Below are 25654 nucleotides of genomic sequence, written 5' to 3'. Positions count from 1 at the left end.
GGTACTATGTCAAGGGGGAACAGGGTTGGCCTTGACACTGGGTAGCCATCATTTGTCATCATCAGCCTTGTCATCGTCATTGTTGCGCTTGGTGCTATCTAACTATCATAGGAGCGTTTGTCTTTGGATAGGGTGGGTTTGTGGGGTTTCTAATGAATCATTTGGCTCCTGTCTGGTCGGTCCCTGTATCTACCTGTCGATCGCAAGCTCTGGCTACTTACTGACTGCATGAAGCAGTGTACTTTCCATCCCAATTTTCTCTCGTTGCAGCTCTCGTCAGATCAAGAATGGCGGAACGTGGGTAGCAGCTAGACTATTGTTGTTTGAGTTAGTTGAGAACAACAAAGGTATGGTTTGCCACGCCCGGCAACTACGTGGTCCATCATACAGCGGGGTCAAGGTTATTGATATAGTGTTACGGTTTATAAGCTTTTGTATACAGCCCACAAGGCAGGGAACACATAGAACATCTGACAACGAGTCACTTTGCTTCTTCGGCCAGTCAGTAAAGCTCAAAGTAACATTTCGTTGCCTAACCTCAACCTCCAACTACACGAGATAAAAATGAAACGCATATCCGCCCAGGAACGTGAAGGAAACAGAAAAGGGGTAAGGAAGGAGTTGCGTTTCGTTGAAAGCCCCGATAATAATGTACGTGTGAACGAACGAGCCGCCTAACCTCAACGACAGCCAACCGCCTCGTAACAACACCTGAGGTAATCCATTATGAAATCAAAGCAAACCATTCGAGAGGAAAGGGGAACTGGGAAGGAAAAAAATACACAAGAGTCAATCACTATCAAGTCAAACCATTGTGGTGGTTTCGTTCCCACCCTTTCTGTAAGAGAAGAAAACAAGAAGGCAGGCCGAGAATAATAAGTTGTCCCACCCTAGTTACTCCGTTCCAGTCCGACCAGTTGCCCATATTCTTTCATATGCTCCACCCTCCCTATCTTCCCTCGACATCAACCGACATAATCCGCAGCAGAATGCCCATACTGTACCGCCGTGTGGCAGCTGAATAAACCGTCCTCCATCAGAATTCCTCAAATATGCCCTCGCCATTTTTAGGCTTGTCCCATTGCAAATGCGATTTCCGTCTGAAAGTTGCAACTTAATAACTCCGCCGTTAAACACCTGGTCGAAGGTCCTCGTTTTTCGAGTTACCTCCTCAATGATCTTGCCCAATTTCCGGTTGTTGTACATGTTTTGTGTAGTGGACTTCCTCAAGCTTGCTTCTGGGGTTGAGCTTGACCTAGGGCTTGCGATTTCTTTGCCAATGCGTCGAGTTTGGCTGCGGCATCTTCGTCATTGCACAGGTACTTCTTCAGCGCATTTTGAAAATCCGTCTCGCTGACGACAGGGCCGACGCCGTCGCACTTGGCCTTCTTTTGCAAGTCGGCACAAAGACCATCCAAATCGAAATCGCCGTCCTGAGCCTTGGGGCAGTTCTTGATCTTCTTCCTATGGGGTTGTTAGTAACACCGCAATGAGTAGATAATTCCAAGTCTTTCGACACATACCAAACCTCCTCGCATTTCAGCACCACGGGCGTTTCGTCCGAGTCCTTAGCAGCGTCGATCTGGGCGATCAGATCCTTCTTCCCGGCAGGTTGAGCCTGTATCGGTTGATTGAATGGCGTGAGGAAGTCAATATCCAACGCTTCATTAAAGAAAGTGTCGTCGAGATTCTGCCCGAAGATGTTGTCTTGTGTGTCGCGGTAGCCGCCGAAAACCTGGGGGTCAAATTGGAAGTCATTCTGGGGCAGCCACTGAGAGAAATCATCCAGGCCAGGTCCCGTGAAATGGCCGAAATCTGCAATTGGCATTGTCAGTCATCATGTTTTTCGTCGGCGATATCAGACAAGGCCGACTCCTTGCAGCCGAGGTCTACTTACCATTCGACTGATTGTTGTTTGAGTAGTTCGGATGCTCTTCCCCAATGGTGCTCAATGTGTCAACGGGCTTAAAACCCATCGGAGATTGAGTAAAAGGCTCGGGTGACGTTCCGCAGGAAGAATTGGGGCCACCCATGTTGGAGTTGGACGAGGCGGAGGGCGAGCTTGTGGCGGTTGCACCGCCCACATTATAATGCGCGTCCATGCTTGCTGATGAGCTGCCTGTCCCTTGACGGTTGCTGAGGGGCGGGGTGAAGAGACTAGCTGAGATGTTGGCTAGATCTTGCTTGGTTTGACTGTCGAGGCCGACTTGGCTGTAGGTGCTCGAATTTCCCGGGCTAACACCGTCCAGTGAGCTCTCACTCGGGCTCCGGTGATCCACACTGTTCTTAGATGACTTGGACGACTTGGAGGCCTGAGACGCCTGAGACGATGAGCCTGATCCCTTCTTGTTGATAGGGGGGCCCGGCAGGCTGCCGAACTTGGGAAACTCGAACTGGAAGTTGACATCATTGAGGTTGTTGACAAATAGACTGCCAAAGGGCGTCGCAGGTCCTTGCGAAGGCCGGCCGTTCGTGAGGGCAGAGAACCGCTTCTTGTATTCGTTCAACTCAACCGTCATCTTGTCCACCTTGGCGCGGAGATTTTCGTTTTCATTGTTGGCGGCCTCAGACATTTTTTCCAGTTCCTGCACTTTCTCCTCCAAGTCTTTCAGATGTTTCTCCTTGCGCTCCCGGAACGCCCGTTGCGCGGCCCGATTTTGGGCTTTCCGTTTCTTCGGATATGTTAGTGCTATGATGAACGCATATCGTTAGAGGGGTAGTCGGCTTACCGAGCTTGGTTCTGTTGTGAGCGGCTTCCTCCCGGGCTTCTTGGCGACCTTCTCCTCACTCTCCCGCCTTTTGGCACCGGGACTCTCTTCGTCATCGGGATGGCTCCTCTTTTCCGGCGAGTCGGCGTCCGCCGAGTCGGACTTGAGCGACCGCTTAGATCCTGGCAAGTCACCGATCATTTTGGCTTGGTTGACGTCGTCAAACGAGACATCAAAGGCAGAAGAGTCGGCGCCGGGAAAGTCGTAGTCGTACTCGAAATCCGGGCTGTTCTGGAAACTCGAAATACCGCCACCTTGGACGGGCGAGGTATCGTACTGTAGGGGCGCCGGATTGAAACCATTGTTTGACTGGCCATTGCTAGGGCGATTCGAATTGAGAGCCGCAAACAGCAAGCTCTGCTGCTGCGGCGTGAGGACAAGCCCCTGGAGCGGATTTTGTGATGATGCCATTCCTGCTGAATGGCGCCAGACCGCGTTCAGATACTAAGCGGGAATGAAAGGAAACGGAAACTGAGGCGACAACCGCAGTGACTACTGTAGAGTAGTCGCAGTCGGAAAGACGACACGACGGCTTAGAGCCGCAAGAGAGAAATGAACGTTGTGTTCAAACCCCGAGTGCTGCGTGGCTGGGGGGCGAAAAGTCGCGATGGGAGCGAACCGTTAAGTCCGAGCACCACCCGAGACAAGGGCGGGGTACCTATCTGGCCCGACAAGACGGACAAGAGAGACAGAAGAGATAAACACAGATCGAGGCGGCTGAGGGTTTGAGCAAGCGGGTGCTTCGAGAAGCTGAGAGATGGCTGTCGTTGTTGCAAAGGTTGGGTCGATAAAGGGGCGAAGAGTTGCCCCCCAGACAAGGTCAGATTCTTGGATGTCGGGGAGGTTGACAACTGGCGAATTGCACAGGGCGCGGAGTGGGGAAGGGAAAAGTTGCGGCCTTTCCGCGCGGTTGGCTGCCTGGGTTTGCACCTGACAACTCGAAATTGGTGACGGTTCCTACGGCTTTTCGCTCGCCTCCGGACGGATGTCGACGGCAATGGGGGTTTGGGGGCTGCGGCTTGGGTCAGACCGAGGGGCGCTGGGTGGATTTGTGTGGGAGGGGTTCGATGACCGCTGTGAATTTGTCAGCCGTCATGGAAGGCTTGGGAATTGCTGTGACTGGCTTCAAGCAGGGGTGAGGTGCGACCCCACAAGACCCGGAGCCCGCCCCGCCGACGATGCGAACAGCTGTTCCAGCCCCTTCTTTCTGACAGGAGAACAAGTTGATCGCCGTGACGTCGGGCTGTCAGGAACAGGGGCACGAGGGCGCAAACTGCCGAGGCGACAGCCAAAAGATCGGTTGTGCAGTGGGACGAAAACTCTACGATGAGGACGTCATATTCGTCGTCAATCGGAAGCCGACATCGCAGCTTGTTCACTCTACCTTTCGTTTGCCTCCGTTGCTTCACAAACAGGCCCTCTCCCCGAATCTAACAGTTTTTCCAACTAATGTAGTTAGTTATCGGATCTCTTCCATTTTTGTTGGGCTAAGTATCTGCCGTTGTTCCCGTCTGGCCTCGGAAGCCCATCAGGCTGTCTTGAGCGCGGTGCTGACTCAGACCCAAATGTCTCGCTGCGAGGCAAGGGTTGCCGTCACCTCGTTATTTGTGCCGGACGGTCGCCATATCAAACCATTTCGGCAGCACCGCAGCACACTGGAATGCAGAGTCCCTTCCCCAGCACACACACTTCTGAAGGCCTTCAAGTCGGATGTAACCGTTCATAATTTCGAAAACTATATGGCCGTTTTGGTCGCTGATATTATATGACACAGTGGATGATGAACGCTAAGGTACACTAAGTAGTTAACCTTGGGACCCCGAAAATTCGTCGTTTGGGCCTACTGCCATGGGGGCAATCTGATAGACAGTCGGGGTCTCAGGGCCTGTGTGGTCTGTGCATACGCTCTAGTGGCTGGCAGCGGGGTGACCACGGGACCCCGCTGCTGCATCTCCGCACCGCGGCAGGCGACCCGACATGATGCCATCAGCCTTGTCCAACCTAAATCGAACCTCTGCAGGCCCAAAGTGACCGATCCAAACTACGCCGTGGCCGACGCGATACCCTGATTTGAAGATTCTGGGTACACGGCGGTTGGACGAGATACTATTCCGAGATATTTGCGTTAACGACGATCATACCTGCCTGCAGCGAACGCATTGCAGCAGGCTCTCGCCCGTGATGGACATTGCCTACGACCACATCCAAGAATCAAACTTCCCAGAGGAGCACGGGGAATCCCCGCAGGAGGAGACAAAGGAGACTCCCCAGGCGAGCTTGAATGCCGATCTGCAAGACGCTTACCGTGCCTTCTCCTCGAGCCCTTGGGGTGCCCGGATTGGTGGCTTCTTCGGCAATGTGGTGAAGCAGGTGCGTCGTTTTTTAAGCTAGAGGGTCTGATTTGCTATCGCCCCCCGCACCGACTGACCATCTGGTGCAGGGAGAAAATGTTTACCGCGAAGCTCAGCAAGAGCTTTCCGCGGTGGGGCAAGATGCCACTCGCGGCTTCACCGGCCTTCGACAGACCATTATTAGCCATACGCGCAACCTCTCGTTAAACACATCCTTCCCCACCGTCGGGGGCCCGTCATCGGACCAAGCGGCAAGGGAAGTAGACGGAAACAACGAAACAACGCCGACCGCGTCCAAGAACCCTTCCTCGGACGAGGCGCTCCAAGACTCCGAGACGGTCCTCTCCCGGCTTCGGGGCGAGGCGGCCAAACGTCTCAAGGATCTCCAGCGGGCCGAGGACGCGGCCGACGAAGCTCTGCTCCGGTTCGGGTCGAATCTGCGGGATTTCTTCCGTGACGCCATCACGATCGCACCCCCAACCGGTGCCCAGGTGGACGGCGAAGGTAACCCGGTGTTGTTTGAGAGCAAAGATGCACAGGGAAAGAGGGTCATCCACGCCTCGCGCTTCGATGCGCAACTGCACGTCATCCACACTTCGCCCGAGAGCTTCACTCAGGATGGGACCGGGGCCGAATTCGAGTCGTGGACGAAGGAGTTTGATGTCGACAAGAAGACCGCGGATATTAGCAGCGACTTGGATAAGTACCCGGAGCTTAGAGCAACCATGGAGAAGCTCGTGCCTGATCAGGTTGCGTATGCGGATTTCTGGAAGCGGTACTACTTCTTGAGGCACGGTATCGAAACGGCCGAGGCGCGGAGAAAGGATTTGCTCAAAGGTACGTGACATGTTTTGTTGTTTGACCCCACCGATCTGTTCTAATCATTCAAATAGCTGCCGCGGCTGAAGAGGAGGTGGGTTGGGACGAGGACTCGGATGAGGAGGAGGAACAGAAAAAACAGAAAGCCCCAAAGACCAAGGCAGCCCCGAAGACTGCAACTGGGAAAATAGAAGAGGAAGAATCAGACGAAGACGAGGAGGATGACGAGGACGACGAAGACGAGGACGATGACGATGAAGATTCCGACGATGAAACTGAAGTGGGACCCAGTAAAAGCGCCGCCGCACCGAACCGGCCCGGCTCTGCCGGTTCGTCCACCACCATCCACCCCCCAACAACCAACAAGGCCGTGAAGCCGTCTGAGCCGCGAAAGTCCAACGATGAAAAGTCGCAGGCTGATAGTGACGCGAGCTACGATGTCGTGGGCCAGCGGTCCGGCGTTCCCAGCCAGGCACCAAACAGCCCTAAGGAGGGGCGGAAAGGCGATGAAGAGAGTGATGACAGCGAAGAGGATAGCGACGAGGACAGTGACGAGGAGGATTGGGAGTAGTTGATATGTTCACAACTTTATGGACGGAGAGCCTTAGCGTGGCTCTCCTTGCTGTTGTTAACCCCGACTTACATCTAGGGGGGGATTGGCTTATGCTGGAGTTGGATTGGCTTTTTACCCCTTTCATCCTAGGCTCTGGACATACGGAGTCCTGTGAATTTCCTCGCCATACTGTGGATAGCCTTCAAATCCCCAAACGTAGGGGCAGTAACACGCTCGCTGTACTTTTTCCCGTATCTAAAAAAATGCCAGCAATCATGTCCTATCATATAAAATGGACCTCCTCTTCCCGTATTCTTCACCTCTTCTTCCTCGTCACCTTCGTAAACCCATCCTCATCCACTTCCGGCTCTTCCCTCTCCCTCCTAACCAACGCTGGCGCCTCTCCCATCTCCACATCCCCGTTCTCCTCGCCGCTCTCACCATCCTCCTCATCATCATCCGTGTCCCAATCCGTCTCCCCGTCCCCTTCCGCCTCCTCCACCTTCTTGAACACCACTTTATTCCCCTTCTTCCCTTCCCACCGCCGGCGCACAGCATCCACCCCATCAAAACGGCCTCGCAGGCACTCACTGCGTAAATTGAGGATCTGATCGGCGATTTCGTAGCCAGAGTCGTCGTCAACGTTAACTTCGAACTCGTCGAGCATGACTTGCAGAAGCACGGCTTCGACGTCTTCTTTGTCAGGCTCTTCGGTGGACGAGGCGGCTGCTTGTGTTGTTTGTGTCTGTGATCGGGAGCTGTTTTGGGGCTGGGATTGTTGTTGTTGTTGTTGCGGTTGTTGTTGAGAGGAGGCGGCGATCTTAGTCTGCAGCTGCGCAGCGGATAGTTGTGAGATGTCGGGAAAGAGCTCGACAATGGCGCCTGCGAACCAGTCGCGCTTATCGGCTGAGTCTGGGCCGCCCCAGTTGTTTTGTACGGCTAAACTGAGAGCTTCCCAGAGGTGTAGCGTCAGGGCGACGCCCTGCTCGAAGTTGGATTGGCATGTCGCTATGTGGTGGGGGCGGGTGTCAGTATTGGGATTCGGGCTTAGGGATGTTAGGGGGGGGGGATTGGCTGCATACCAGGGCTGGGAGAGGATGTGCTCGCCATGGCGGGCAGTATTATATGTAGGTTATAAAAAAATGCAACATGAAAGAAATACCGGTAAACGGGTGATCGCAAACCACGGTGATATGAGGGGTGATGGAGGGGTGGTGTTTGTGGCGTAGATTTTTTTCGGGCTAACATATTGATAAGGGTTAGGGTTATACGATGTCCCGTCGAGTCTCCAGTGCTCCACACATATTGAATGCCGCTTTGGGATAGTAAATGACATCACGGCAAGTGATATCGTGCAATTTTTGCCAGGCCTAACGGCTCTTGGTTTGAAACCTGAAGACGCAGGGAATCGTTTTGATTCGGATCCGCCCGTTTCCGGCAATTAACCCAACCACCCAACCACCCCCGGAGAGTTTTAGAAGGTCTAGAAGAATCGGAGCTATCAAACGTGCCGTCACCGCAATCCTCATAGTTATCAGGAGCAACCCCTCTCGATTTTATTTTCTAGGAGCCTTCAACAGAGCTCAACACACAAAACATACTCATACAAGTTTATCATTAGTCCACAAAAACACACACAATGGCCACAAACCTTGTCATCGGCAGCACCGGTCTGGTCGGATCGCACATTCTTTCCACCCTACTCACCGACAGCACCGTCAGCGCGGTGCACACGATCTCGCGACGGGCGCCCAAATCCACAGGCTCAACCTTGCACGCAACCGTCGAGGCCGATTCGACGCAGTGGGCGGCCAAACTCTCCGCCATCCAGCCAACCCCCTCCACCACCTTCTCCGCACTAGGCACCACACGCCAGCAGGCCGGTGGCATCGCCAACCAGTGGAAGATCGATCATGATCTCAACATCGAGCTCGCGCGCGCCGCCAAAACCGCCGGCGTGCGCAATTTTGTCTTTGTCTCCAGCGCCGGCACACGCGGCCTGCTAGGCGGCCGGTTGCCCTACGGACAGATGAAGCAGGGCGTGGAGGACACAGTCAAGGAGCTCGGGTTTGAGACGGCTATTGTCTTGCGACCGGGGATGATTCTGGGCGAGCGGGAGGTGCCGCATCAGGGCGGGCCACTCCTCACGGGATCAGTGAAGGCGCTCGGCCGGTGGTTCGGTATCGGCGTACAGGACAGTTTAGGGCAGGAGGCCGAGGTGATTGCACGCGCTGCGGTACACGCGGCGAAGATCGCGGAGGAGGGCAAGGCACCGGAGAAGTACTGGGTGCTGGAGCAACGCGATATTGTGAGGTTGGGCAGGACCGAGTGGAAGAGTTAGGTGGACCGGGAATGGGGATTCTGACTTTGAAAGCCTGGCAAGCTGTTGTGTCACCGTCGGAACTTGTGCTGAATGGGGCGATTCTCTCGCATGGTGATGAGACCCGACGCTGTGGAACACTCTTTGTGTAAACAAGGTCATGGAACATTATGCAAACCTCACAAATCGACCTTTGTTCTTCTCTCTCTCTCTCTCTCTCTCTCAATCCTTGAGTCCCCTGACCGTTTTTCGCATCTCAGCAAAATGCCCAGCTGCACATTCGGGGATTGAGTTCTGCCGACTCGTCGGGGTTCGGTGTCGTTGAAGGTCCATTGACAAATGGAGGAGGACCCTGAAATTCATCCCATTTCGGTAGCCAGATTTTATCTTATCTATAGGCCCCCGTTTCTCTTACAGCTACCCCACTACCCCGCTATCGAACGAGTTCACTCCGTTTCCATCCCGATTCCTCGGTCTGTGTCAGCACCGGCTCGATTTCAACATCAGACCCGCAACTCACCTCTCACTCGCGTTTTCACAAATTAAGCATCCCATCCCCCTCCATACCCCGTCTTGGAATTCTCGATCACCGCCTCAACCCACCAAGCCGCCAACTACCCATAGCCCCCACCAAAAAGGGACAGGACAGGAAAAAGGAGGCGTATAGAGTAAACCATCTCCAACATGGCCTCCCCAACTCCCAACCGCCCCTCCATCATCGGCGACCCCTCCGGGCCCTCCGATCCCTACCCCCTCCACATGTCCGGCCGCGTTATCAGCGGTTTCGGCCGCGGCTCCAAAGAACTCGGCATCCCCACGGCCAACCTCCCCGTCGACGACACCCAAACCCCCTGGATCTCATCCACCCCTTCCGGCGTCTACTTCGGCTGGGCCTCCATCCGTCTCCCCCCTTCCCACCCAGACTCACCACCACCACCACCACCGCCCTCACAAAACGAGGCAACGCCAACGCCCACCGCCCTCCCCCCGACAAACGGCTTCACAGTCTACCCCATGGTCATGTCCATCGGGTACAACCCCTTCTACAAAAACACCGTGCGCTCCGCCGAGGTGCACGTGCTGCATAAGTTCCACGCCGACTTTTACGGCGCCGAGATGCGGTTGCTCATCGCTGGGTATGTGCGTAAGGAGTTGGATTATTCTGGGCTGGAGGCGTTGATTGCGGATATCAACTTTGACTGTGTCGTGGCGAGACGGAGTTTGGCTAGGGACGGGTGGGCGCCTCGGGGCGTGGAGGTTGCTGTGGAGATTGATGGGGAGGTTGATGGGGAGGTTGATGGGGAGGTTGATGGGGTTGCTGCTGGTGAAGGGGGGGAGAAGGCGGTGAAGGTGTTGAGGGATGGGAAGTTGGAGGCGGATTGGTTGATACGACCTAGTGAGCTGGGGGGGGAGGTTGAGGATGCGGAAGGGAAATGAGAGGAAGGGGGGGAGTAGCATGAGGTTGTCGGGGAAGGGTTGGTTAGGTAGGGTTGGAGAGATACTAGCATGCAAGCGACAGCGGCTCATTTTACGTCGGGAAGAGCTCACCCACAATAGATCAAAGACCGTATTTCAATTTGGCCAGCACGCTGGCAGCCTCCACTCTATATATGTACCGGATTCCCCAACATACACCCAAAAACGGGACGTATGGAATTCAAACCCCTGAGACGCCCGCCATGACACCGCCAATAACTTTGTTTTCCTGTCCTTTTGCTACCCCGTCGCCCCAAATATCTTATGTTCATGGCCCCTCTATACGGCGAGCTGGTTGTTACTCCGATAATAACATGGTAGGAACTGCCGAAGGAAAAAAAGGTCATCATCAGTCTCGTTGCCCAATCCCCAATACATGCCTCGCCTCGCATCGGACAACAAAATACGAGGCAACAGCAGGGTCACGTACTTACATTGATCACGAACAACATCGGCATGTCGAACATGTCTCGCTTGATGGTCCACGTGTAACTACACTCGAGCTTGCCGTCGCGCTCTAGCTTTGAGATCCCGTGCGCCCCGTCAATCTTGGCTACACGATTGCTCAGAATGCTGTTCCGAGTATCCTTTTGGTGCTGCGCCCGGTCGTCGGTAGTGTTTGGCCCTTCACCGCCCTCGCCGCCAGTATTCCCGGGCGGCCCGGCGCTATCCTCTTTGTCTGAGGCACGGTATTTGAGTAGCCGACACTTGCGTGTCTTGTGCCCGCGGCTGTCGTTGAAGGCGAGCTGAGAATAGTCTTCATAGAACTCGACAACGCTGTCGTGGTCTAGCAACTCAGCGAGAAACACGGGCTGCGGAGCGTCTGACGCTCCGGGGGGCTCTGTGTTGAGGCTCTTGAGGCGTGGAGTTGCGAGGCCGGCCCGCCCCTTCGAGCTAGAACTAGTCGCGGCGGAGCCACCCAGGTTGACATTTTCGTTTGGCTGCTTGCCGAGGAGTACATCCTTGGTCCACCCTGTGAGAGCGGTGAACTCCTTGTTCACAATCGCCACTTCACCCGTACGTCGGCATGCAAGAGTAGGGCTGGAGCATTGGTGCATGAACTCCTCGTACTCGAACAACGACCGCTGGAAATACTTCTCCATGAACACCAGGTCTTGCCTCGTGAGATTCCTCGTTGTTGCCATCAGAGATGGCCGAATGCTGGCCAGAGACTTGGCGATACGTGACGTGTGGGCTGCCGTAAACCGACCCTGAATTAGGCCAAAGAGCTTGTGGAAGCTTGTAACATATCCAAACGGCTCCTTGACCGTATCATAGATGTAGGAAGGGTCCCGCTGACGCTTCCCCAGGATCGATTGTTGACCTAGTTTTGACAGTGCATTGGCCTGTCTTGTGCTGGGCCGGTTGGCCGCCTTGTTCCCTGGCGTAGGAGGGTATGTGGCCATGGTGGGAGAACCGTCAAACCCTAGCGAGGTCGGCTGCGGGCTGTTGGTATCTGTGCTGGGGCTCTGGACGCTAGTTGGGCCAGCTGCAATAGCGTAGGCATGGGGAAGCCCGTGTTGTAGGTTCCCTTGGGAGTACATGCCGTTGTGGTTGGTATCAAGACCCATAAAACCCTCGAGTACGTTGCCGTCGTACACCTTGTCGAACTGGTTGACGCCATTGCCAAACATCCCCGGCTGGAAGCTGAGACTGCCACTTGCGGAGCGCGATAACGAGGCATCTTGCGGGGGTGTCTCTGCCGCCCCTGACGACATGTGCCCGAGCATGCCGAATTCCATGGCACCATACTGGCTGCCAAAGTTGAGTCCTTCAAGATTAAAGTTGAAAATGTTGGGATCGCTTGGATCAAAAGGGAGGGCTCCAAAATTTCCCATGGGGCTCGACACCTGGGGAACGGCCATTCCGCTTATTTGTGGAGTGCCCGACGTTTGGAAGGACGGCGATACCGGCGACTGCTGGCTGGTGAAGGGAAGGTTTTCCGCCATATTCCCTATTGGGGTTTGGGAGGCGGAAAACATGGGAAATTGAGAGGTGCTTGATTGCGAGAAGAAAGCTCCCGGGTTCGTAGAGGATTCGGAGTTTGGAATACTCGTCTGTCGGTTACCGTTCTGCCGTTGGGCTGCGTTCGGGTTGTAGCTTGGTCCAAGAACCGGTCTCAACGCCTCGGGAGGCGCATCATGAAGATACTTGGCCTTCTTCCTCACGCCGTCCTGGCACGTGTCCATCAAGCCGCGCTTGATGCACCGTTGACACGGCCTCTCATCCCCTGGCACAGAAGTCAGCCATAAGCCAGACAATTTGCAGACAAACAAACAATATAGCCAACAATATAGGTAGAAGGAAGTGTGAGGTTGATTCCAACACTACCCACACCAAGGTGGCCGAAAGCAGCTCGTGGTGTTGGTGGTGCGGATGAAGAATTTGGATACGTACCGCAAGTAAGGTGCGCTCTCTGACAGGCGTAACAGGCTCGCCTAGCCTTTTTCCGGCGCGGTCGAAGGGGGTCTTTCGGGTCATACTTCTTTTTCGGCTCACCGCTGTTGTCGGCACCTTCGGAGCCCGCTGGATGGTCGGCCATATTCTCGTCTTCGTCCTTGATATTATGGTCCGTCTCGTCGTATTCGTTGTCACTTTCCGACATGGCACCCGAAGCCTCCTGACCGGAGTGCCCGCTATCTTCCGCCATCATGGAGCAGATTTATATACGAGCCCCTCTCTAACCGTTAGGTGGACCGAGCGGCGTATGGCAACGCAGGAACCCTCAACACTCAACGCAGGCTGGGCTCAATTCCCACGGAACAAGCACCCTGACGGAAGAGCAGTCAGAGGATAAACGCTGGAGGCTCCTGCAGCAATATCACAACGGTGTCACCAACACGGCAAATGATTGGCACGGCACGTCTGAGCTGGTGGTCAGAGCAGGGCCTGGCAAGCTGAGAGGGTGGGCAGCGGAAGCGGGAAGCAGATGCCCTAGAACGGTGTCTGCCAAGGTCGAGTGAGCCACGGGCTCCCTGTGGGGTGTCGAATCGAGGCGTGTTAGGTGCGGTAACGAACAGGTGTGGAGGCTGTACGCAAAACCCCACGTTAAAACAGCAGAAACAGTAGCAACGGCCCTCGTGTGGCGTTTCTGGGGCTTTTGCTCTTCGCTGTCGCTTCCCGCAATAAGAAGCGTTGATCGACCCTCTTGCCTAAAGCAGAGAGCAGGGGCAGGTTGCTGATGCCAGGTAATGACGTCCGGGACACAACAACAAGTGGCCTATCTCGTATTCCTAGAGGCTGCTCGAGGAGGCATACAGCCGGCTATTGGCCCCCGGAGGAAATTGGCTTCGGAAGGTCGTGGTGCGACGAAGGGCGCCACCGTCCGCGCGGGACTCGCGGAATCTGGGGCCGTTGGGGTCGACGGTGACTGGCGGGTCCGTAGACGGCCTCTCAAGTTACGCGACGGCGGATAAAGCACGGGTGCGGTCCGGGGCAAGTATCGAGCACTGGTGGGCGGGTGTCGCACAGGGAGTGAGTGAGGAACACCCACTCTGCAGGTAGCCGTTCGCTTGGTGGTTGCGCAGGCCCTCTTTTTGCTGCGGCGGCGACGACGGCGACGGACGGCAGCGGCAGAGCAAGTGAACTGTTGGCGCGGGCTTTCCTCCAAGACGCAATGACGGTGTTCGGAGGTTGGCCTATGGGTGGTGCGGGTGTGGGACGTCGAGCCGGGGTGGCTTTCTGGTCAAGATTGATGTCGGCGGCCAGTCGTCCAAGTATCTACGATCTCGGCTCGAAGTGCGCTTCGAATGTATCTCCTCGTCGCTGGGCCCGGTTCACATCCCCGCGCTATCCTCTGCTTTCGTTTCTTTTCTTTCCCAATGTCCACCACTTTTCTGGGGTCGTTCCCTCCTCGTTGTCTACGGCCGTCCACGTTCCCCGTGACACTGCCTCTCGGTGCAATCTCCGCGGCCTTGTTTTCGTCGGCGTCAATACGGCTTGTGTGGGCTGCTCGGCACGCGGATTCCGGATCGTGGTGGTGTTCGAAAAGCAACACGTGCTCGCGAGTCAGGAAGGCGTTTTGTGATGAGAGGCCGAACAAGAGACGAAAGGTGGGGTGTGGATTTTAGATCGCGCCAGGACTCCCGCCTGCCAGACTGTCTGTATGGTAACGAGCTGTATTTCGTAGGTCGTCAATGCCGTCTTCGAGACTCGGCGGGTCCGCTGATGTTTGCATGGCAGTTGTGGGGAGCACAATGGCCCTGTGGGTGCGAATTGGGATGGGGGGGTTGGTGGATGCCCACGCTTTCCCAATTCGATCCCGGGGTGTTAATCCAGTGGAAAACCTGCCAGGCTTGCCAGGGCCTCGGTTGTGGCTAGAGTCGGTGTGTCTTGCAGGGCGGATGACTTCTGGGCGGCCTGGGCAAACTGGGCAGTCACGGTGGCATCAACCAAGCTAAAGAATGCTCTTCTTCCGCCACAGACAACTGCGGGGTTTGTTCGGATGAAGATTTCAAAATTTTCATGATTCTCGCTTCGCACCCATGCACTTTTTTCATTCGCAAGCGAGCGGCCCTCAGCGCAATTTCACCCGCTCGTAGCGACGCTCCAACTGCTGACTCAGCAATACATTCCCTTAAAAGTGCTGTTAAAGAGATGCCGCCACACCGAAATGAATACGCTACAAAGTACTCCCAGCTCCCTCTCATGCTCTAATTAGCACGAAAGTGTTAACGTTGTATTTGGAGGCGAATACCTTATTGAGGGACCGAAAGTATTCACATAGTAATCGAGCTAATTAATTCTCTGTTTGAACTGCAACTCCAAACCCAGTGTTTTGTTTCAAAGGACTCGGTAATCAACTCCATCGACCTCGCCATTCCAGCGTTTTAAGCCAGGATTATCGGTAACAACCCTTTGCTGGCCTGTGGCTAAATTCCTGTGGAGCTAACCATTCGAGTGGTACGGATTAGAAGGTGGCTGACTGCCCCGTTGTTGTTGTTGTCCAAATACCTCGATTTAAGCACAGGTGAGATCAGGGAACACGAAGGCCGCCAAACCGGTGAGTTGCCGTCATTGACTGTGTATTGGCAGAACGAGGTTCCGAAACCGTAGGAAAATGCATAATCACCTCACCCAGGTTCTCAAAGTGGACGACTACGACCGAAACCTTTTGAGTGTAACCAAGAACCCCGTCAACCCGGTATCATTACCCATCTCTCGCGAGACGGACACACAAAGGTACTAAAGAGCCTCAGGCATGTAGTAACGGTCTAGAGTATAAAACATCATGACTTCTCCGTTTGTCCCCTGCTTGTCTTGTAGACTGTGACACATCACTTGCATTGTCATTCGCTGACAAGTTACTGACAGACGGGTCGCTTGAGCGAACCAGATGCTCGACGGTGTCTCTTTAGTAGTGTATTCCAGCGCTGGATACATTTCTGATTTAAAGAGCCAGAGCAGCCACCTTTTTCTTTCTATGATTTCCACACAATGATCTTAGCTCTTTCTGAACCGGCAGGGGCTAGGTGAGCAAAATGAACTTCACGAATGGCAATTTACACACTAATTACTATGTATAAGCCAACTTCACTTACACTCCTTGTTCCGCTCATGGACCAGTCATCAAGTTCCTTCGAAGCATGCGGCTCGGCGATGCAGACAGGGGTACTTGCGTGGCTCACGTTGTTGGCTGCAGAGAAAACGCCTTCTCATTGGTGACTCCCTCGCCGCCATACCCGGGTCTCGTACAACCTGAGATGATGGTTACCCGATGAACTCGACTGGATGTAGCCGGCCCTGCCCACGACGGATTGCCGGTCGCGGCCGGCATGTCCGAAAAGAGAGCCGACCGAGATCTCTCAAGTCACCAATTTAGAGAGACGCAGAAAACAACCGCACCTTGACTTGTGGCCACAGCCAGGTTCAAAATCCTTCTTCTAGACGCCCGCGGTCCACAGCATCCCAATTCCAATACAGAGTTGAGAGGCAGGGTGCGGTTTCTCCATCGGCTCGACTCTGGGCCATTCTTACCACCCGCGGCTTTGCTAGGATCACCTGCTTTCAATGCGGGACCCACCCAACCGAAGCCGAAGATTTTATAACCACGCCGATGGCGTGATTCTACTCGCCAGCCGAGGTCCACGCTCAATAAGAGATAGTTCTGTACCATAGTAAATGCAACTCGACTTTCTATCAAAACTCTCGGCTTGGGAGATCCCATTCTAGGCATAGAGCTCACGTACTACGTAGTTTCATAAGGTCGTTTAGGCAGTCTTCAGGTGCTCACGACATTCATATGGGCTGGAGCTTCCGGTCCGTTCGGGATGTACACAAGACAGGCAGGTCTTACAGGTCTTACTGCCCCCTCACCTTTCACAAGAGAATTATGGAGGACGATGCCGCACTAACGTTACCTACACAAGTATTCTTAGTTCCTTCTTATGAACCCCAAACTCATCAGCCGAAATCTCAGACATCATCGATCGTAAACTGCCGGCTCCAACTGTGGTGGCTGCTAGGCTTACGGATAAGGGGCGTGTCGATGATCTTAGCCAAACCAACTCATACCGGGCAACAACAAATCGCCACCAGATGGGCTTGCGAGACGGCATCACTCCCCGCGACATAAACGCGCAGACGAAAGGTACACCTCTGGAGGCTGGGTTCGCTGGCGAGACGTCGCTTTTCCCCGAAATCACGCAATGTGTCTGTTTCTCTACCCCCCAAGCAAGACACAAGATCGCTCGCGAATCTGATATGGTACACCCTATCATCCTATTGCACAGACAGTGCTAGATGATCCATCGGGATGGGGGTTGTGTGTGCCGTCAGATATTATCCGCGGTGGGCTAGGAAGGTTTAACATCGACTGCGAGGGCGGCACTGTCAAGAATCCGGAGAAGCAGGTCAATGAAGCGATAGCCACCCAACAGTTTGATCCCCGCTGATACAAGAACCTTGCGGCCTGCTCCCCCTTGCAAGTTGGGGACACCGATGGGTTCACGACAGAGCACGGCCGAGCCCAGCGCATGCAGCTTTGGGCATCAGAACGCGACACACAGCCATTTGGCTGATCCAGGGCGAGCTGGTGCATTTCTTTTCTTTATTTATTTGGCCGATAGCCCCCACGGTCATATCGCTACGTAGCGGTTGCATATCTGCTCTTGGCTCGTATCTTCTTGCCGTATCGGAAGAAGATGTAGGGAAACGGCATTAACGCGAGCGTGATGAAGGCGAGGAGGCCAGTGGCCCACTGGAACCCGAGGCTCTGATACATCTGGATGCCGAACAATGGGAAAGCCGCTGTATGCGCCGTTAGTATGGATCCCTTGAACTTGCCGTTGGCATCCACTATGTGGTGTAACAGCTGTTGAGAAAAGGAGCTTGCCGGATTGCTTACCTGCAAAGGTGCATCTCACCAGCGCGTTCGATGCCAGAGCGCTCGCAGCGTACCGTGGGTATGCGTCGACCTAAGCCGCCACAATAAAAAAGCTCGTATTAGCAACAGCCTTTTCTTGCCACCTTTCTGCCTATCCCGCCATATGCTTTTCTGCACCGGGGCCGGGGCCGCCGCGGCCGGGAGCATGTCTGTGCTCCGCGAGCTGGAAAACGGAGGAGAGAGAGAGTGAGAGGGGTACATGTTACACTCACCAGAAAAGTAAATATGCCTGTGAAAGCGAAAGACATCCTGCACCGAGAAAGCGGGGCATGGTTAGCAACGGACTTTGACATGGGGCGGCTTTTCCTAAGGTCTTAGAGCTTGCGGAGGCGTCAATCGCCTAATCGAGCGGGCTTGACGGGAATCAGAAACAAGCAGGCTTGACGGGAATCAGAAACAAGCGGGCGTTGGCTGTGGCTGGCGTTATAGATCGACGTGGCTGCTCACCGGTCGGGCAGTTTGTAACCGTGATCGAACGAGTGAGTCGTTGGATGGGATTCTCTCGACAGAGACCGACTTCACGTCCACGGCACACCTCGCCTTTCACAGACGCCACACCGATTCGACACCAGATCTGCCGTCCGAGGGCACACTGAGAAATCCCCGAGAAGCAAACCGAGACCGAGCCGGGGGGACAGAGAAGAACAACAATCACAAAAAAAAAAAAGAAAGGAGATTTATGCTCACCCGAGTCCAAATATGCCAGAACCGATGATGGGCACAATCCAATGGATATTCGGGTACGTCGTAAAGCCAAACCAAAACAACCCGCCCGTGATCAGCGGCGCGCCACAAATGACAGGCGGTAGCTGATCCTCCGGCTCATCTTTGAGCACACCCGTCTCCCTATGCCGCTTCGCCACCATGGCGCGACGCAGCCGAGTCCAGTACGGCGTGCTCAGACAGGCAACAATCATGGCAACGAGCAGACCCATGAAGGTGAGGCCAATCTGCCAGAGGTTGAAGCCGTGGTTGGTGCGGAAGACGAGCGGGAAGGCGCCGAAGAAGAGATAGAGCAGGCCGAGCAACACGGCTGTGTAGATGTTGAGCACCAGCGCCATGGGCTCGAACATGAGGATCTGGAAAGGCCGCAGCAGGGAATGGGCCACCGTGCGGGAGACGGATCGGGTCATCTTTTCGATGGGCGCACGCCACCGGTCATCGCCTGTCGTTTTGCGCAGCTTTTCGGCTTTGCGTTTGAGCAAGACGGGATCTAGTAGCCGGTTGGTTAGTGCCCTGTCTTATGGGGAACTGGCTACCCAAAACGCAATGAGGCAGGAAGAAAAGGGGGAAGGGGGGGTTAGGAACTCACGATACGTTTCGGGCACAAACAAGGCGATGGTCACCAACAACACACTCGCCCATATCAACAAAACATAGTGCGTCCACCGCCAGTTAGTGTACGTGTTGATCAACCCTCCCACCAAAGGGCCCGTCGATGGTCCGATGAAAGGCGCCAGCGCAAATATCGCCATCGGTGCCAGCATCGTCTCACGAGTGAACAAATCCCCTACCGTCCCCCCTGATACAGACAAAAAGGCACTCCCTGCAAGCCCTTGGAAGAACCGTGCTATAATCATGGTCTGGATGTTTTGAGCGACAGCGGAAGGGATGAGCCAGATGATGAAGCCAGCGAAGGAGCAGAGGTAGATGGGCCGGCGGCCATAGAACTCGGCGAGAGGTGACCAGAAGGGTCCCAGGGCGATGCCTAACACGAAGGTGGACAGGCCGAGAGTGGCGACGAGCTGCGTGGTGTTGAACTCGGCGTTCATCTGCGCATAGGTTGCGGTGTAGGAGGCTGAAGCGTTAGTTCTGTGGGACATCAGCGTCAACTCCTGCATGTTCACATGCTACCTTTTTCCCTTTTCATCCCCTGAAAAGAAAAACGACAACCGCCGGATCGGAACGTACACGCAAAACGACCCCACACTCGTGATCGCGATAATCAACCACTTCCTCCACGTCGGGAAACTACGCGGACACAACGGATCCGCATCGCCGCCTTCCCAACCGACCTCAAACGGGTCTCGCTCCGCAACATCGTTGGCGCCAGCAGCAGCAGCAGCTAACCCGGCCTCGGGGTCCTCTGGGCCCCCGTTGGCCAGATTCTTCCCTGCGTTGGAGTTCTTCCGGGACGAAGAGGAAGCCGGGTGGTTATACGGCGCGATAGGATTCCCTGCGTCGTCGGTCGCGATGTTATCGCAGCCCCAGCCGTTGGTGGAACGCTCGCGGTGGAGGGTATCGAGGGTGTCGGCGCTCAGCCGGCGTTTTGCGCCATCATCGGCGCGGGATGTTGGCCGGCTGTTGGCTGGGCGGATCGGCTCGAAGTTGGGGGAGGAAGAGGTGGCGGTGCTGAGTTTCTCGGGGTCGTGGTCGAGGTCGGAGTCGTGGTTGGGGTTTTCGGGGGTGGCGAACCCGAGGTTGAGGTCTTTCTCGTCCATGGCTGGCTGGCTGGTGGTGTGTCGAGGGTTTGTTGTTGACTTGGCGATACTTTTATTCCTCCTCAGCCGGTGGATGAGTGCTCTCGGGCTATCTCAGGCCGAGGGGACCAAAGAGAAGATAAACCAGGTCCAAGGAGAGAATCTTGTTTAGAGGAGGTGGGTATCACTCAGCAAACGCTCATTGATGTCAAGCGACCATTCCACAAAGGGTCCTTTTGTTTGCCCGTCTGTTATCGGATGACACAGCATATCAAACAAAACACTCACACACGACATGGAGAGAAAAGAAAGTTAAAAAAAATCCCGACGGGGATACCATGACGTTTATGAACCACACAATACAACCCCATCCACCCACCATGACTCCAACTTACCCCATGGCTTCAGGGCTCATGGGGCTAACAAAAAACCCAACACGGCCTTACCAACCAACAACCCCTGATGCTTGTCTCCCTCTTCGATCTCCGAGCGCGGCGAGAGGAACGGATGGGGTTGCAATTGTTACGGATGCGGGAAAGGCGTGAAATGGGAAAGGTGTGCCGATGTTGCCGTGGGGTTAACTACACTAGTGTAGGAAGCGCAAGGGGCAGCGTCGCCTTTGTTCGGCCGCCCAGCTCGGGTTTAACGCGCCTTTGAGAGCGAGCGAGCAACCCCCTGCTGCGTTTTGCCGTTCCATCCATCCATCCATCTGCCGCGTGAGCAATTCTCGATTTCCCCTGGTATTTTTTTCTGGGGACTACTAGTAGGGGAACGAACGACTCAGGGGCTCCACGCGGCCCTTGTCAGTGCCGACTTGCTTGTTTCGAGCAAATACGTTGGTGGTGGAGTTGGGGATACTGTTCGAGACTGTGTAAGAAGGTTTCCCCAAGATCTGGGGACTTTGGGACGATTTTCCTGTCGGAAAGAGATGGAGATGGATGTGGCACTCGGCCCGGGTTTGTCAACCTTTGAGATCCATTCGTCACGGCCGAAGCTTATCGCTCATGTGTAAGTCCCCTGAAAGGCTATTTTTGCTTCGTTGCTGTCTCGAGGGAAAACTCTTTCCCATGCTCTGTCAGCAACTACAGTAATAATCCTCTCCCGCTTCTCGCGCTTCGTTCCTTCGAGACGAGACCCAATCCCAACGGCTGCAGCATGCCATGCGAGAAAGCTTCCAGAAGCAGAGGTGCTAAGCAGGGGACTTCAAACTTTTGCGGGCGGCCCCGCCAATCGCGACGGCGATAGCTCGGGGAAAGCGGAGACGGCCGGCAGCGGAGACCCGCTTGTGGCGCTCGGGCGACCGCGCGTGGTGCGGCATACTAGACCTATCCAGTTTTGATATTGTACTTTTGGCCGCCGAGCCCACCCTCAGGTTTTCATGCTTTGTTTTGGTTGAATTTTAGCGTTCTATTCACTTGTTGCGAGCGAGTTATCCCATGCATCTGTGGTGCGTACTCAGCGTTCTAGGCTTTGTTCATTCGGGGGAACAGAACGGCCTCGCTTGGTTTTTACGGATTTACGGACCCGCATAAGCCTGCCGAAGACGTAAATCGTCGTCCTGTTGACAAGAGAAATCATCTCCGAACGAAGTCCAACAGTCCCACTTCTTCGGACTTTCGACTCACACCAGTCAACCAGTTCGGATTCAAGATTCATCATCCCAATCTATGCCAACCGTGTATATTCTAGGGAAAAAAACCCTCGCGTGAGCTCTCGTGTTTGTCACCCTCTTTACCATGTACGTTGGTGGCGCTGCTCGCTTCTCTCGCAGCCAGGGCCCAGTGTGACAATGCAGCTGAGCGATGTTCCCGATCAATACCCGGCCGAGCCAGGCTGGGGCCGGCCTGAGCCGTTGGTGAACGCCGATCGTTTCGGAGTAAGTCTCACCCAACGCGTTTCGGCGGGTGTTACAATTGAGAGGTGTTATTGGTTGATAAAATACGCCATGGCAAGCTTCACTAGTTTGTCCTAGTGGGTGAAATCGATATCAACCTACAAGTAAACTATTCATAGACGGAGACTAGGAAGGTATCACACGTATTAGGCAAGACGAAGATGGTGTGAGGGCATAGTAGTTTTCTACGTATGGTATGTACTTGTATGACTATGTTTTCCAATTAAATCCAAATGGCCACCTGATATCACTCACTTTGTCGATGTTATATGCGTATTTACATTGAGACAACCCCCATTACACAACTTCCCAGTTTGCCACACTAATGAACGCCTTGTTGAAACAAATCTACGTATGCAAAGTAAAATGTCATTCACCTGTTAATATGTTTCCGGGAGACTAGAAAAGCTGGGAATCTGCGACAAGTCACAGTTGAAATCCCGATCATACGCCTTAGCCGGTAGGACGCCGGCCGCGAGCCCCTTTTTGTAGCTCCATTGCGGTCTGTGTTGACAAGTTCGTTAGTAAAAATAAACACCCCGATTTCCGCAATATCACAACGGGTCAAGGCACGTAGGTAAAGGTAAACTCACGCATCCTCGGTATCCCACACCCAATAAAACCACCCCCATCCCTTCTCAAAGCTATACATCTGCGCTTCCGCAAACATCTTGAGAAACTGCTTATAGTCGTTGCTCCACTCGCTCGCCGGTGCGTTCGCTTGCGCACAGCTACACGAGGTGTCCTGCGTCGGACACCTCGGCGATGTCGCAGCGTTGACCCCATCCGGCGTGATATACGTCCCCGTCCAGCGGTTGCCCCAGCCGACGTTGGTCAAATGCTTCGCGCAGTCGGTGTCGGCCTGGGACCACTCGGCGACCAGGGTCGGGCCGAAGCCCGTGGCGCGATCCATGCTCTCCTCGGTCTGCTTCGTCCAGCCGGAGCAGGCATACTGGATCTTGGCGGTGTGGTTGTAGACGATCTGGTTGGTGTTGAAAATGACGTACTGGTGCACGTCGAGCGCGGCGTTGTCGAGCCCTGTCAGCTCGCCTTGCCAGTTGCCTAGCCCGCGGAAACCGTCGCCGAAGACGATGATTGCGTCGGCTACGCCGTTCTTGCGCACTAGATTGGCCGCGTCGGTTGTCCACTGTAGGACTTCAGAGGACTGCAGGTAGGTCATGCGCGGCTCGTTGGCCAGGCCGTAGTGGCTGATGATGTTACGGTAGCGCGGTTGGGCGAAGAACTGCGAGAGGCGGTCGTGGATTTCGAGCGAGCGCTTCGCGTTGACGGCCCCGTCTGTTCCGTTAAGCCAGCCGATAGCCCCGAGCTGGCCGCTGTGGTTCCAGCCGTTCTGGCTGCCGGGCACACCGTGCAAGTCCAAGTTCACCCGCAGGCCGTACCGCCGACACCACTCGATGGCGCGCAGTAGGTACCGCCATGAGGTCCGAAACAGGTACGGGTCCCCGTCGTAGGTCTCTACGGCCCAGTACGAGAACGGGATGCGCACATGGTCCAGCCCGGCGTCCGCAATCTCCTTGAACGTGTCCTCCGTCACGAACGTCGCGTAGTGTTCCTCTAGCACGCCGGCGCATCGCTTGGCTAGGTACTTGCACAGCGTATACTCGTCGACGATGCCCAGTCGGGAATCATACGCGAAGAGCGACGGCGTGATGAAAGGCTCGAGCGATAACCACCCACCCACGTTAACACCCCTCGCGGGCCGTTTAGCGTAATCCCCCCACGCCTCGTTTAGGGCCGGTACCTTGTCGTTCGCTTTCGCTGAGTCATCCCAATTCGTGTCGAGGCCCATCAGGGGCAGGTCGCCGACCGCTGCCGCGGTGTATGTGAGGTTGAAGTCGGTTGTGTCTTGCCAGACGAAAGGGTTGAGCCAGGAGGGCGCGCCCTTGGGGATGCTGTCGGGGGAGATCGAGGAGAGACCGCCGTTGTTATCGCCGTTACTCTCACTATCGCTGCCGTGACCGCCGTCACGTTTTGCTTCGCCTGACTGCGAATTGGGCACTACCACCGCTGCTACGATGATAATGATGATGAGCAGAACGGTACATACGCCGATGAGGATCCCTGATGATGATACTGTTAGCTGCCGGCCGTTTTCTTTGTGGTTGAGGCCACTTACACAGCTTTTTCTTCTGCTTGTACCACGGCCTCTTCCCCCCCTTCCATAACCCCTCACTCCCTGTTGCTGTGCTGTTATCGCTCCCCCTTCCACCACCTCTCAATCCCATCCACCCCCCTCCCCCTCTTCCGCCTCCTCTTCCATTGCCCCTTCCTCCTCCTCCTCTTCCCCCACCCCCCTCTTCTAGCAACGGCCCGCTAACCACCCTCCTCTTCGCGCCTTTCCCGGTTTCAAGCCCACTATACTGCGCATACTGCCCATGATATTCATCCACCGGTGCAACACCCACAACCTCATACCCACGACTGCGATCTCTTTGCCGCTGGCGCTCCCGGTCCTGCTCACGCCGCCGTTCCCGACGCAGCTCTCTTTCCCGCTCCACATCCCTCTCTCGTTCCCGTTCCCTTTCCCGGTCTCGCTCCCTCGTCCTATCCCTCGCACCGCCCTCTCTCGTCCGCTCTCGCGTCCGTTCCCTCACTCTTTCCCTTCCCCCGCGCCCTACATTCTCCTTATTTAACTGTGCTAATGCCTCGGCCGACAGAGCAGCAGACCCCGAGCCCTCATCCGACGTCTGATATCCCCCTCCTCCTCCTCCGTACGCAGCAGCCGGGGTAGTTGGCGTTCGCGGAGTGCGCGAAGCACTCGGCGGCCGGCGGGACCCGCGGCGCTTTTGTTGGAAGGCAGCTGCTGCTTCCTCGGCGGTGGGCGGGACCCGGGCCGCTGGGGTCGAGGAAGAATTGCGCCTGGAGCGCTGGCCGGCGCGGTTGGCTCCGCTGTCTGGGGGCCGGGAGCGGGAGCGCGAGGGTCGGTTGGTGGAGGGGTCGCGGGGCATGGTATTTTTTTATGCGAGTGGTTTGTGTCGGTTTTATGTTCCTGTTCCTTTATCTTGAATATGTTTTTATCCCCGGTTTTATTTTGGCGGTGGTTTGTCGAGCATGGGCGGCCCTGGGTCCTGTGTTATTTAGCGTTCAAACGTGGGCGTATGTGGTTGGCTAGTCGAGTGTGTTTGCGTTTAAAGATCCATGATGAATATGGAAAGCCGGAGGGTCGGTAGAGTGTGCTTCGATCGTGCAGTACAAGGTGTTCCGAAAGGAGAGAGAAAAGGACGAAAAACTGTTCACAAAGCGCTGCCGCACCATTCCCGGGTTTCGATTGCGACGCTGCGGCCGTTGTGCCCTGATCCTGCGCATGTCGAGAAATGCGCGACTGTTGGCTGGGCAACGGTGTCAGACAGGGGTCTTGAGCGCCGAGACTGGTGACTGGCGCGAGAAAAGGTGGGCCGACGTCATCGCGAAGATGGATTCCTCGTTTCATCTCAACTGCTCTACCAATTGACAATCCCTTGACTGCGTTAAGGGTCAAAACCAATGAACCGTTCGTCTGGAGAGCCTCCCCGGGCTCAGCTAAGGAAAGAACCGACACAATTGACCCCTGAATATCGAGCAGGGGCAGTTTTGCACCAGCGATTCCCACCTTGTCCGGGGCTTGCGGGGCCCCGCAAACCCGCCCAGGACAATGGAAAGCCGTCGCAA

The 25654-nt window shown here is 55.2% G+C and overlaps 9 protein-coding genes across 9 annotated transcripts; 3 read left to right on the top strand and 6 right to left on the bottom strand.

Moving 5' to 3' along the window:
- Positions 1-1226: 1226 nt before the first annotated feature.
- On the bottom strand, positions 1227-3179 carry C8A04DRAFT_34214 (transcription factor PAP1-domain-containing protein; the record flags this gene model as incomplete). The annotated part of the gene is made up of 4 exons (XM_062782749.1): positions 1227-1464; positions 1524-1815; positions 1898-2672; positions 2730-3179. The coding sequence occupies 4 exons, from the start codon at positions 3177-3179 to the stop codon at positions 1227-1229; spliced, it is 1755 nt and encodes a 584-aa protein (XP_062640888.1).
- A 1770-nt stretch (positions 3180-4949) lies between these two features.
- On the top strand, positions 4950-6509 carry C8A04DRAFT_9007 (BSD domain-containing protein 1-B; the record flags this gene model as incomplete). Its single annotated transcript, XM_062785318.1, has 4 exons — positions 4950-5138; positions 5209-5956; positions 6013-6032; positions 6183-6509. The coding sequence occupies 4 exons, from the start codon at positions 4950-4952 to the stop codon at positions 6507-6509; spliced, it is 1284 nt and encodes a 427-aa protein (XP_062640887.1).
- Positions 6510-6807: 298 nt separating this feature from the next.
- C8A04DRAFT_34212 (Pre-rRNA-processing protein TSR2-domain-containing protein) lies at positions 6808-7601 on the bottom strand (the record flags this gene model as incomplete). Its single annotated transcript, XM_062782748.1, has 2 exons — positions 6808-7499; positions 7574-7601. The coding sequence occupies 2 exons, from the start codon at positions 7599-7601 to the stop codon at positions 6808-6810; spliced, it is 720 nt and encodes a 239-aa protein (XP_062640886.1).
- Positions 7602-8130: 529 nt separating this feature from the next.
- Positions 8131-8832, top strand: C8A04DRAFT_9051 (uncharacterized protein; the record flags this gene model as incomplete). The annotated part of the gene is made up of 1 exon (XM_062785336.1): positions 8131-8832. One exon carries the CDS (start codon positions 8131-8133, stop codon positions 8830-8832), a length of 702 nt encoding a protein of 233 aa, XP_062640885.1.
- A 663-nt stretch (positions 8833-9495) lies between these two features.
- Positions 9496-10248, top strand: C8A04DRAFT_24767 (riboflavin kinase; the record flags this gene model as incomplete). Its single annotated transcript, XM_062779300.1, has 1 exon — positions 9496-10248. One exon carries the CDS (start codon positions 9496-9498, stop codon positions 10246-10248), a length of 753 nt encoding a protein of 250 aa, XP_062640884.1.
- A 461-nt stretch (positions 10249-10709) lies between these two features.
- Positions 10710-12892, bottom strand: C8A04DRAFT_34241 (uncharacterized protein; the record flags this gene model as incomplete). Its single annotated transcript, XM_062782761.1, has 2 exons — positions 10710-12517; positions 12685-12892. The coding sequence occupies 2 exons, from the start codon at positions 12890-12892 to the stop codon at positions 10710-10712; spliced, it is 2016 nt and encodes a 671-aa protein (XP_062640883.1).
- A 4479-nt stretch (positions 12893-17371) lies between these two features.
- C8A04DRAFT_24765 (uncharacterized protein) lies at positions 17372-17818 on the bottom strand (the record flags this gene model as incomplete). Its single annotated transcript, XM_062779299.1, has 3 exons — positions 17372-17535; positions 17633-17702; positions 17789-17818. 3 exons carry the CDS (start codon positions 17816-17818, stop codon positions 17372-17374), a joined length of 264 nt encoding a protein of 87 aa, XP_062640882.1.
- Positions 17819-18354: 536 nt separating this feature from the next.
- C8A04DRAFT_24764 (major facilitator superfamily domain-containing protein) lies at positions 18355-20112 on the bottom strand (the record flags this gene model as incomplete). The annotated part of the gene is made up of 3 exons (XM_062779298.1): positions 18355-18884; positions 18984-19483; positions 19583-20112. The coding sequence occupies 3 exons, from the start codon at positions 20110-20112 to the stop codon at positions 18355-18357; spliced, it is 1560 nt and encodes a 519-aa protein (XP_062640881.1).
- A 2253-nt stretch (positions 20113-22365) lies between these two features.
- Positions 22366-24954, bottom strand: C8A04DRAFT_8951 (uncharacterized protein; the record flags this gene model as incomplete). Its single annotated transcript, XM_062785298.1, has 3 exons — positions 22366-22489; positions 22579-24067; positions 24123-24954. 3 exons carry the CDS (start codon positions 24952-24954, stop codon positions 22366-22368), a joined length of 2445 nt encoding a protein of 814 aa, XP_062640880.1.
- Positions 24955-25654: the final 700 nt, after the last annotated feature.

The sequence above is a fragment of the Dichotomopilus funicola genome (genome assembly GCF_033296635.1).
Source record: "Dichotomopilus funicola strain CBS 141.50 unplaced genomic scaffold C8A04scaffold_3, whole genome shotgun sequence".
NCBI lineage: Eukaryota > Fungi > Ascomycota > Sordariomycetes > Sordariales > Chaetomiaceae > Dichotomopilus > Dichotomopilus funicola.
Note: the sequence above shows the minus strand (reverse complement) of the source record. Positions and strands in the feature narration are given on the sequence as shown.